At 38.6% G+C, this 12,989-nt stretch overlaps 1 protein-coding gene across 1 annotated transcript in view; it reads right to left on the bottom strand.

Annotated features, from left to right (window-relative positions):
- kcnh1a (potassium voltage-gated channel, subfamily H (eag-related), member 1a) overlaps positions 1-12,989 on the bottom strand; it is a 229,257-nt gene that overhangs the window by 80,544 nt on the left and 135,724 nt on the right. Inside the window, exon 10 of the mRNA XM_048601104.1 lies at positions 2,310-2,506. Coding sequence (XP_048457061.1) covers positions 2,310-2,506 — 197 coding nt within the window. The remainder of the gene's footprint in view (positions 1-2,309; positions 2,507-12,989) is intronic.

Here is a 12,989-nt window from a genome sequence, read left to right as displayed (position 1 = left end):
CATCTGCATTTGATGTCACAACAGAGTAATGTGATTTATTCCAATCAATTTTATTAATACTGAAAGAACACCACAGAGGCCAATATCCTGTCATCAAGTCACCCCTTACTATATTGTACTGGACACAGATCCGGCTTCCTCAGAGCCAGCTCTCAGAGTGAACAGAAGCTCTGACAGTCCTGTTTATATTTGACAGCCAGGGCTCCCTGATTGGACCAGGTCAGCAGCCCCAATCAGGGAACTCATTCTATGAGGTACACCTGGCTGGTCTCATTACAATCACTACAAACATGTATCTGTCAGTTATAGCATTTTACGATGGTCAACTGAAGGTTATTTGCCAAAAAAATAGTGATGGTATAATGGTTATTCTGGAAATGTAACCTATTACATGAAAAATACTAACAACTGAAACTGGTATTGTCAACAAAAAAAAACTAATACTAAATTTAAAAAAACTCCATTCAAACTTAACATTTTATTTGAAAAACTATAAGACATCAGGTTGGCATTTCAAGGTTGCTATATAATCATGGTTAAGACAACAACCCAACATTTCAAACACAAAAGCAAAAACAGAAATTGCTGGCAAAACTCAGCAGTTCTGGCAGCATCTGTAGAGAGATAATCAGAGATAATGTTTTGGCTCCAGTGACCCTTTCTCAGAGATGTTCTGAGGAAGGGTCACTGGACCTGAAGTGTTAAGTCTGATTTCCCTCCATAGATGCTGCCAGATCAGATGAGTTTTGCCAGCAATTTCTGTTTTTGTTTCTGATTTCCAGCATCTGCAGTTCTTTTGCTTTTTTTTTGTTTAGTGTCCCCCAAAATTTCAATATTTGCAATTTCGTGCTTGTGTTTCTATAATGCATAGGGTGGTACAACATAGCCTTGGTGAGGAATACAATCAACATGGCTATATGATACTTGAGAATATTTTCAGAGCCTTCTACTTTTACATCGCAATGTAATTTGTAGCACAATTTTTGCTGTAACTTCCACATTTTAATTGTCTTATTCTGTTAATTCTAAACTTCCACAAACACTACAGTAATAACATTTTTTTGAAATGAGCTAACACCTGTTTAAATTCAGCACACACTGGAACATAGTATGGCTGTATTAAGTGCTTATAACAAGCACATAAGTGAAATATTTATCCAGATGTATGCGGATAATCCTCCAAAAGGGTTATAATACCTGAAAGTAGCAGCAATAAACAGATGTTCCATCAAAAGGATGACTGGCATTCTGCTTCTGATTGTTTTAAAGAGAAACTGAAACAGATCATTGGACCCATTAACTGTGTTTTTCTTCCTATACCACCTCACCTAATCTGTGGAAGACTTGTTCCTTGAAATATTAACCTGTCTTTTCCTTTGTCAGACGTTAATAGTGCTCCAAAACATATCTTGTATTTATTTTCGTTAATTCAAATATTGAAAATTTGCAACATGTTACACCTCAAAACCGGTAAACTGAAGAAAAGCAAACGCAAATTTCATCTGATACGACCTTAAATTATGCGGCTATGCTTAAAAAGGTATTACATAGCTTATATTCTTTTAAAAACTCTTTCTTGATAAATAAACTGGATACCGGTTTCGGGATGGCATGGTGGCTCAGTAGTTAGCACTGCTACTTCACTGCACCAGGGACCCAGGTTCAGTTCCAGCCTTGGGCAACTGTCTATATGGAGTTTGCACATTCTCCCCCTGTCTGCATGGATTTCCTCCCACAGTTCATGGATGTGTAAGTGAAGTGGACTGCCCATACTACATTATCCATAGTGTCCAGGAATGTGCAGGCTAGGCAGATTAGCTATAGGAAATGCATGGTTACAGAGATGGTGTAGGTCTGGGTGGGATGCTTTTCACAGGGTCATGTGTAAACTCAATGGGCCAAATGGTCTGCTTCCACACTGTAGGAATTCTATGATTCTATGACCAGATCAAAGCCACATTAACAACTTACAGCATTAATTGTATTATGGTACATGGTACTACTGGAAAAAAAATTGTTTCTCTCAACTCACAACAAAACAATAAAATTATATATTTGTTGGTATATAATTGAATTTTGGATATTGCATACTGTTCAGCAAAATTAATACCACTGGAACTCTGCGTTGGAATCATTGACAAAATACAATCACAACCCTGAGTGCAACAAAAACTGTTGCACCATAGATGTGAAGGCATCAACCAGGATGTATGAGGATGAATGGAAGGTACCTTGAAGTGTACATATTGTAAATTTTTATTTGCTGAAAGAATATAATCAAATACTTGGGAGAAAATAAAAAGACTTACCCTTTTTCTAAGATTATATGTTAGGATAAGGTTTCTTGAAAAGGAGTTTGCAAAGGCTGTATAAAATTCCAGTACTTTCTGCAAGGCATCTCTTTTGATAACGTGAAGGTCACAATAAGTCAGGGCTCTGACATTGACGCATGACTGAGCAAGGGTATTTTCCTTCCAGAAAACATCTCCAAAGACATCTCCCTTCCCTGGGCAAGATTAAAAAAAAACAAATGAGTTACAGAGTTGTGACATTTTTACATTATGAGAAATGTTTGTTCATTTATTTTCAACACTGATATTCTACAACAGATACTTTGCCAAAGATCATGTCAAATGCTAACATGATCATATGACGAGACTACACAGTGTGGTGCTGGAGGAACACAGCAGGCCAGGCAGCGTCAGAGGAGCAGGAAAGTTAACGTTCCTCTGATGCAGCCTGGCCTGCTGTGCTCCTCCAGCCCCACACTGTGTTTTCTGACTCCAGCATCTGCAGTTCTTGCTTTCTCTGAATGATCGTATAAAATTCTGTTTTTCGTCATTTTAGAAGAACCATTTATTTTATGTCAAATTACTTCAGTTAAGATAAAATACATTGGAATACCACACATTGCACAACTTCAACATCAATTATTTTGAAACTAAGCAGGTAGTCATATTGTGTTAAATGTATTCCATGGCTAAACAATCAGACTTCATGATGCAATCTGTGTAAAACTATGATATAATTATTATGTATACTGACATGTACTTCAAATTTTTTTGTAAATAAGAAGCATCTTTCCCCAGGCATTAAACATTTCTGTGACTCTGTAACAGAAATGGTTGGACAATTGGAATATTTTATTGATTGTATTCCCACCAACAGTACAGAAACTTGTTAACACACATTGGAACTTGAAGAATGGTAAGGGCTTGATATTGGAAAGTTTGAAACCATAATAACTGTCATATGCTATGTTGCTTTAAATTCATTCACAGGATGTGAGTATCTAGCTAGGCTAGCATTTATTGCCCATTCCTAATTTCCCACAGGGCAGTTAAGAGTCAACCACACTTCTGTGGGTCTGGAGTCACATGTAGGCCAGACCAGGTAAGAATGGCAGTTTCTTTCCCTAAAGGTATCCTACCATGGTGGGATTCAAACCCAAGTCTCCAGAACATTAGCTGGGTCTCCGGATTAACAGCCCAGTGATCATACCATTCGGCCATCACCTCCCCTTGTGTTGTACTAAATGTATGAAATCACCACATATTCCACGTGGCCCAAAGCCAAAACCTGTAGTTTAAAAACTGGTCCCAACAGCATGATAATATGTTAAGTAACAACATGCTGAAGCATCTTTACTCCTTTTATTGTTGTCAGCCTTACAAAACCTGGAGCCGAAAAAGAGCCATTTTCTTCCTCTGTAATACGCTGCTTGTGCTCCAAATTCATGTTTGGGGCACTTCTGAAATATGTGGTAATGCAATAAACAATTATTTTCTGCCACATTCTCCTGGCTGTCTGTTTCCTTCAACAAGAAAACAGACACACACCAGCAGCATTTATAAATTGAGGTGAGGTGGATACATAATGGTTGACAGCCTTAACTGTACCACAAATGGAAGCATTGTGGAGAGCAAAGTCATGGGAGCAGCAGCGATGCAATGCAAGTGTTTTCATTATAAGACAGGAGAGGCTGTCACTAGGTCAGTGCCAGCACTAATAGAAGAAACAGTATCGGGGAAATACTCATTCAATGGCAAGGCTATGACATGGGAATACATCAGCCTTGCTATTTTCCACCTGTAAAGACTAAAAATCCTTCAAAATTTTCAGCTCCAATCTCCTACTGTGCAGCTTCCTCCTCTAGATTGACAGGGTGCTGACGTAATGGGGGCTCCTACGCAAAAAAAGCTGACTTGCTGTGCAAAATCTGCTATTAACCTTAATAAGCTTCCCACCACAGTCACACAGGTTGCCATGACTGGGCACAGCCACCTTAGGAAAGGCAGCAGTGGGCAGAAACACATTAGCAATCCACATCAACACAGTCCTTACAAAACTTTCTGGGTTCCTTCTCTTGATCCGAACCCATTTCCAAGAGTAGGAAAATTCTCCCCAGTGTTTTCCACTGCAAAATCAAGTACAGGCAGCAACTGTCTTCTGTGATCTAACGACTCAACAAACAAAAAGGTTTCCTGACCCAAAAAAGTACATACCAAAAACACAGAAGTATAAAAGCATAATATGAGAACAAAAGGATAGCATTGGGCGTGGCAGATGTCACCTGACAGGTGTACAACCTACCGACATTTTAATCTATTTCCTAAAGTATTGTTTATGATATTGTATAAGCACTGATGCAGTGACAAGTTGTACTGGAGTAACACTAATTTGTGTGCCTTGGGATAGCCCTATGATGATGAGCAAATGCCATTTTGAAGGGTCTGATAGTACTTGCAGTGGATTCAAATATTTGTTCCCAGGGAACACTGAAGAGAACATGTTCTGGACTTTAAAGCATGTGATAAGATTTGAGAACCAGGGATCTTAGATCACTCAAGACGGAGCTGTCAGTGCCTGAGACTGTTGCACTAATTTTGATATCACAGAAATGATTTAAGGATGCTGAGCATTTTGAGGTGTTTCAGGATTTGCAGAGGCAGAAAAAGTAGCAGAATGAGGAATGGGCTTTACAGCACTCAGAAAGCTACAGTCCAGCAGGGTTGGAGGTATTCAGGATTTAGCAGGATCGAAGAAGTGAGGGATGACTGTCTTGAGTGTAGAGAAGGTTGACAGATTAAGATCCAAACTGTTGTGGCCTTCTATCAAATCATCAGCCCCACCTTCCCACTGTGTCCTCATACAAAAACCCCTTCCACTGCTGCGCCACCTGGTTTCAAAAAGCAAATAAGGCCTCTGCTCGGTGTGCGGTTAGTTTTACAGACTGTGATGCTCACTCACAGACTGTTGAAATTTATCACAGTCCTAATAAAAACACAATACCCTGAGATTTTACCTAAAAAAGCAGCAGATATTAAATGACCAAAAATAGGAAAAGAACATTAACAGTATCATTGTGATTTTTACTCCAATTTCTCCAAGTTTCTGCTCAGCTCAGCTGCTTTCTAACAACAGAAACATTATATGATATAAATAGGCATGTTATCAAAGACATCTTGTGCAATCACTGATGTCATTGTTTAGAGATCAAATCTGAACATTAACTGATTCCTTATTTTGTGCAAAACACTCAAAGGTAAAGGTGAATTTTTACAGTGTCATCCAAACTTTTAAAAACTTCCGATAGAAAAATATGCCTACAATATTAGATATAATAATCCATGTGTAATATAGCTATTACAAATCTTAAGTCTGCATTCACTTCCTGTCCAAATTCATGTGTTATTATTAAAAGTGTCTGTCTATGTAATTCCAAGGTATAATTACACCTCTTCAGTTTCTTAAGCTTAAATAAGCCAATTATGTCAAAATGAGGATTGAGTTGGCTAAAATAGATTGAGAAAATAGTTTTAAAAGTATTACAGTAGACAAGCCATTAAGCACATTTAAGGCAATAATTCATAACCTTCAATGAATATGCACTCCACAAAGAAATGAGTCCACAAGGAAAGTGAATATATCTGTGGCTAAATAAAGTGGAAAGGAGTAGCATTTCATTGGAGCTTGAAAATGTTTCCCAGTAGAGTAGTTAGCCTAAAGATTGGTAAAAAGTGTTAGAAACCAATAAAGAATGATCCAAAGAAACAAAAATAGTGAGAAGAAACCAGCAAGCAATATAAAAACAGATTGTAAGAACTTTGACAGGTGTGTAAAAAGGAAGAGAGTAGTGAAAGTAATTATATGTCCTTTGGAAGCTGACACAGGAGAATTTATAATGATCATAAGGAAAATACTAAGATAATTTAAACAAATTACTTTCTATTGGTTTTCACAGCATGTTTTAACTCTAGAGTTTGCCTGTTATGTCACAGACTGGAAACGGAATTGTTTAAAATGACTGTTGTTGTAAAATACTTCCTTACCAGGGGAATTTGGGTATCCTTGTATAAAAAACACAAAGTTCAACATTCAGGTCTAGTAAGCAATTAGGAAAACAAATTATATGTTGGCTTTTTTTGGGTTGGAGCACAAAGGACTTTAGTGTGATCTAGTACTCTATACAATGGAAGGATACATATGCCTTGTATGTGGTGGATGAAGGCTCACGAGATTAATTCTTGGGATGAAGGGCTTATTTTATGAAGAAAGATTGAACAGGGTGGCCTATATCAATTGGGGTTTAGAGATTGAAAGATGAATTTATTGAAACATATAAAATCCAAGGAGACTGGATAGGGTGTGTAGCCAGTGGATGTCTCCTCATGTAAGGGACACTAAGATCAAGGGACATAGTTTAAGAAAAAGCAGTTTTCCTTTATAAGACAGAGTTGAGGAGAATTTTATCTCTCAGAGAGTTGTTAGTCTGTGGTATTCTCTTCCCCAGAAAGCAGTGGAGGCTGGGTCATTGCATTTGTTCAAGGTTGAGATAGAGAGAGTTTTAATAGACAAGGGAGTCAAGCATTACTGGAAGGGAGGTGGAAAAGAGGGTGGAGTTGGGAACACAACACAATCACCCATGATTTTAATGAATGGCAGAGGAGGCTCAAAAGATCTATCCTACACTAAGTCTGGAGCTATATGGCATTTCTTTTAAAGGCAGAGCTAATGTAAAATGTAGCTTCTAGGTAAAGAAACAGTCTGGAAAAGGCAAGCATGTAGAAAGCATGTAACATGCCTTCTGTGACCTCAGACAAAGCACTTTATGTAGGTCTGAAGAGTATGGTTTTTGTTGTAATGTTGGGAATGTGCAGCCGATATTCACACAGAGAGACCCAGGAAACAGGAATGTGACAATGACCAGATAATTTGTTTCACGGATATCGAATAAATAAGAATAAATACCTTCCCGGACACCAAATAACTCCTCCACACTTCAACTAAAAATTGAATCTTTTCCAGCCAACTGAGACATCAGACAGCATCTTGGTTCAATGGTTCATTAAAAATTTCCATAAGAATGTCACTGTGAAATCTTAACACTGTTTTGCTTTTTTTTTTAAATTGCTCATTATCTTGCAAATGTTATACCACAATGAAAATGTGCAGTATAGGAATTTTTTTAAAGTTTTCGTCACTGGGTCTAAAGAGGCTATGAGGTCTTGTGACTGTCCCGCAAATACTACTTTATGAGATTTAGAACATGACAGTTAGGAGACTTGCACTGGTCTTCCCAGGATACTGCTACATTTTTTATCTTATAGATTAATTTATTTATGTAGTCAGGTGATAATTATGCGCATTTTAGAGTACAAATATTATGCATCTTAAAAGGGTAAACAATGCATTAGTTTATGCTACTCAAGAGTCACAACCAGCACAAAGACCTCTCACTTTTCAAATGTTAACTGACCTTTTGACAATTTGTGTGCATTCTGTGAAGCAAAATATGGTAACTAGTACTTTCTAACAGATAGTGACAATTTTTTTTTGTTCAATTTTATAAAATATTCAGAGTTACTGGAAACTTGAAATTAAGTAACTGAAATTCCTTACCAGCATGTACTATCAACAACACCTAGGGGAGATTGTAGCTTGTTTCAGTTAAACAGATAGCGTTCACACTTTTTTATTGTTTCAAAAAAGCTGTGTCTGTGCTAAACATTTTGCCAGAATCCTATTGGAATCTGAGCGATATGGGCGATGGTAAAATTGGTGGGAGAATTGGACGAGAAGTCTGGTGAGACTGATCTTGATGTAAGGAGCAGCTCATTGCATCCTTTATGGTTTTTAGAGCAGTGAGGTGAGTTTCTCACTAGGTAACGGTGAGTTCCCGATTAAGAGGGAACATAGTTTGTCAAATGCCTGTTGATGACCCAATGCATCTCATTAATATTCAGCTTTCTATCTTACCAAACTCACCAAACCGCATGCTAGATATCAAGAAATCTTGACATGGAAACCTCACTCGCTCCCAACAATCCTTGTGTTGGATAAAGGGCACCAAAATCTCAGGGCACGCTCCTTGGGCACTAGCCATATGCACTCCTTGTCCATGGACATTGGCATCCATCATGGGCCTGCCTCTGAGAACCCTCAATACACCTCTCCGATTCACTTAAAGGACACTTCTGCAATTCAATGCTGCACCTCAGAGTGGACTAGGAACTTTCATTGTAAGCTGTAGCAAGGATTCTGTGCACTCAGGGTCATACACCCAGCTCTTCAACCGTACCAGGCTCTTCACTCACTGTCATATCACACATTCACTCTGAGCTTACCTGGATGCTCATAACAGCTCTGCCTAGCATTGTTTGCATTGCCTTTAAGCACTTTGCCCCCTCAGCAAGAGATACCAAGCTCATATTATTTCCGTTTTGCCTTGTTGCTTAACACAGACACAAAGGAAGGAAGTTTGTCATGGTTGTCAGCAGTCCTCAGTCAGTTAGCCTTTGGTCAGCAGGTCCTGGAATGTTAAGTCCAGAGGGCATGCATGGTTAGTGTTGTCAGGGGTTTCAGGTGGGAGAGAGTGAGGGAGGAAAGATGTTGGAGGGAACAGCGAGAGTGCCGGAGAATGAGCCATGGTGGGAGTTGGATACAGTGGCAGAAATAAGAGTGAGTGTGAGGTATTGGAAAGAAGATGGTGGGACTTACCCTGCCTGAGTGGAGATGGACATTAAACTTCTTCCTGCAGTGCTGGGCAGTCTTTCAGATGGTACAGACTTCTTCAACCAGGTGGCAACTTCACACCAGGCTGGTATGGTGTGGTGTCATGGCCTTCTCTGCTCATCTTGGGTGAACAGGAAGTCCCAGGTCTGCATCACCCTGTCCAGTAGTACAACCAAGCCCCTGTCCACAAAATGGGTGCCAATTTTCCCTTGTCTGCCACATCCAGGACAAATGTCAGGAACTGTGTAGACAGTTCCAGGCTGATAGTGTACAATGTCTAGGGTGTACCACGGCCTTTCAAAAATGGTACAGCAGGGATGCCCGATGAATTCTAGGATATCTCCTGAGCAGTGATTTGTTCTGGCAATGGCACATTGTAAAGCAAGGACATGAATCAGATATGAGGGACATCATAGGGGTGTGGTAGGTAGTTAATGAGGTGAGTTGATCAGACACAGTGAGAAACCTCACTAGGCCTTGTGGTGGAAAATTCAAAAACTTTGACACAATTCAGACTTAGCCAAAAAAACATAAGATTCAGCCCTCTGTCTTTGTATAGCAACCCTAAATCAAGTTCTGGAGTTAATGTAATGCATTCAGAAAGAACAATACTATGATCCATAAAATGCTTTGATCGCTTCTATCATATAATTGGAGATTTCTTGATATTTTAATGTCTAATTAGAAATTCAATCCAGCTCTGCTGGTGATTGAGTTGCTCTCAGAGATCATTGTGTTCTCTCTAAACAGTAGTCAGAATAATCACTGATTATTCTGCCTTAATTTATCATATTAAACTAAAATTAACATGCTCTCCATACAACATTTTAATCCATTTGAGACATTCAATTACAGATAAAAATAAATTGAATTCCATTTCAACATTACACTACACATAATTGCGTACATGAAAAACAAACATGTATTTATATACAACTTTCCATATCCTTGGGACTAACCAAAGCATTCTACAGCCAAAGTATTTTAAACGTGTTCTTATTTTTTTAAAATTGTTCCCAACACAGCAATAGGGCACCATCATTAAATATGGCCATCATAATCCATTTGGAGCTGCACACATACACTCACATTGCAGCTCCAACAAGTGACAGGAACAGGCAGTGTTTCAACAGACATTTTGGATAAAAAAACTGTAGTTATATCTCACAATGCATTCTCGAGGGAGATGAATGTATGGTCAACTTTTTTTCTTTTTTTCATTTGCCTGAACATTTTCTTTTTGACTGAATCCATTTGCATTGAGTCTTTTTTTGAGACATTTCCAGCACAAGGGATTTCTCAACCCTTTCTGATTTCTGCGCTGAGATTTCTCAATATGTAGCTTGTTTGGTGAGTTTAGTAAGATAGAAACCTGAAAGGTGATGGAGTGAGTTGGACTGTCAACAAGGCATTTAACAATCAATAATCCCACTTAATTGGCAATTCACCATTGCCCAGTGAGAAATTCGCCATGCTGCTTAAGAAGAGTACAAAGGCTGCAGCACAGGGGTCTTGGTAATGGTAATGTCCCTCCCTCTGGACCAGGAGGACTGGGTTGAAGTCTCACCTGCTCCAAAGATGTGTAATAATATCTCTGAACTGATCAGTTGGACAATACAACAAGATATTGCTGATGTCAAGATAAACTTCGCCCCTAACTCTGCCACAAATCTCACCTTAACCCATTTTATTCAGATTCCTATAAAATTAGTTTTTCGTTCTGCTATTCAATGGAGCTGCATTTTGGATACCAGTGCTTTCATACTTGGTGGAAGCCCATGTTGTCAGAAATAGTCACCATGGATGACACAGGATAGAGTTTTCTCTATGGATCTTTATCAGGAATGAACAGCCATTACAAATTTTAAAAGCAACATTCCAATTTTACGCATGTTCGCATCTTGCTCCACCTAGCAGTGGTGTTAGCCACATGCTCTGTCTTCTGAAATGTATTCAAAAGTTCTTCTTGTAAGCAGTAACGATTGAAAGTATTAATAACCAAAGTATGAAATTTATAAAGAGTTTGCTGTTGTACTGCAATAATTTCTTAAATTAGTCTGTATGCCTGAATTATCTACATAAACTAGATTTATATTATTCAATTACCTAATATGATGAATGTTGGATAGGACACATTTTGAATGGAGCGCAAAATTAAATAGGCATTTAATTTAATTTCACCTGGAATATTCAATTTCTTCACAAAGATAATAATATATTTATAATTAACATGTATTATTCCTAATCATAAGATTAAATGAATCCTATTTATTACTTTATCAATTTATTCACGCACAGCTCTACCCATTCAGTCAGGTATCTTCTACCATTCCTGACCTGTGCCTTATGGATAGTGGACAGGCTTCACATAATTCTCTTATAACCTCTAGATGTCCTACTGTTTATGTCGCTGGACCACATGAGTTTCTGGTCAATGATGATTGCAAAGTCTTGTTATCAGAAGGTTTGGCAATAGTAATGTTGTTAGTAGGTGCCTGGACGCTCTCTCTAATTAGAGATAGTCATTATTTGACCTTTTCATAGCATGTAACATTTGTGCTATTTATCAGTCCAAGTCTGGATATTATTCACATGATGCAGAATTCATTGTCTGAGGAACTACATAATTTGACACATCACCAATGTCCTGTACACATTCAACATAACGTCCCAACTCCTATACTCAAAGGACTGAGCAATGAAGGCAAGTGTGCCAAATGCCTTTTTCATCACCCTGTCTATATGTGACAGAACCTTCGAAGAATTATGCATCTGCACCCTTAACTACCTCTGTTCTACAACACTACCCAAGACCCTACCATTAATTGTATAAGCCCTACTCTTGTTTGCTGTACCAAAATGCAATAGCTCACATTTATCCAAATTAAACACATCTGCCATTTTTCAGCCCATTGACACATTTGATCAAGATCCCTTTGTAATTTTAGAAAACCTTCTTCACTGTCTACTATGCCACCAATTTTGGGGTCATCCACAAACTTACTAACCATGCCTTCTGCATTCTCACCCAAATCATTTATATAAATAACAAGCAAAAGAGGACCCAGAACTGATCCCTGTGGAACACTGCTGGTGACAGGCCTCCAGTAAAGCAACCCTCCATAACCACTCTGTCTCCTGCCTTTACGCCAATTATGTATCCAATTCACAAGCTCATCCCAAATCCCATGTGACGTAACTTTACTAATTAGTCTACCATGTAGAACCTTGTCAAAGGCTTTACTAAAATCCAAATAAACAATGTCTACTGCTCTGCCATCACCAACCTTTTTGGTAACTTTCTCAAAAAACTCAATCAAGTTTGTGAGACATGATTTTCCTTGCACAAAACCATGCTGACTATCCCTAATCAATTTTTGTCTCTCTAAATGTCCAGAAATCCTACTTTTTATAATCACCTCCAACAATTTACCCACAACTGAAGTCAGACTCACAGGTCTATAATCCCCAGTTTCTCCTTACACCTTTCTTAAACCAAGGTACATTAGCCACCCTCCAGAAATCAGGCACCTCACCCATCTTTTTGATGATGCAAATATTTCCACATGGAGTCTCACAGTTTCCTCCCTTACTTCCCACAATGTTCTGGGATACACTAGATCAGGTCCCAGAGATTTATCCATCTTTATGTTCTCGAAGACCTCCTAAACTTATAGAAGATCTTACAGAAACATATAAGATTATGAAGGGAATAGATAAGGTGGAGGCAGGGAGGTGTTTCCGCTAGCAGGTGAAACTAGGACTAGAGGGCATCGCCTCAAAATAAAGGGAAGCAGATGTAGGACTGAGGTCAGGAGGAACTTCTTCACCCAAAGGGTTGTGAATCTGTGGAATTCCCTGCCCAGTGAAGCGGTTGAAGCTACCTCGCTGAATGTTTTTAAGGCAAGGCTAGATAAATTTTTGAACAGTAAAGGAATTAAGGGTTATGGTGAGTGGGCGGGTAAGTGGAGCTG

This window comes from Rhincodon typus, chromosome 9 (genome assembly GCF_021869965.1).
Source record: "Rhincodon typus isolate 14 chromosome 9, sRhiTyp1.1, whole genome shotgun sequence".
Lineage (NCBI taxonomy): Eukaryota > Metazoa > Chordata > Chondrichthyes > Orectolobiformes > Rhincodontidae > Rhincodon > Rhincodon typus.
This window is presented reverse-complemented; position numbering and strand designations above follow the sequence as displayed.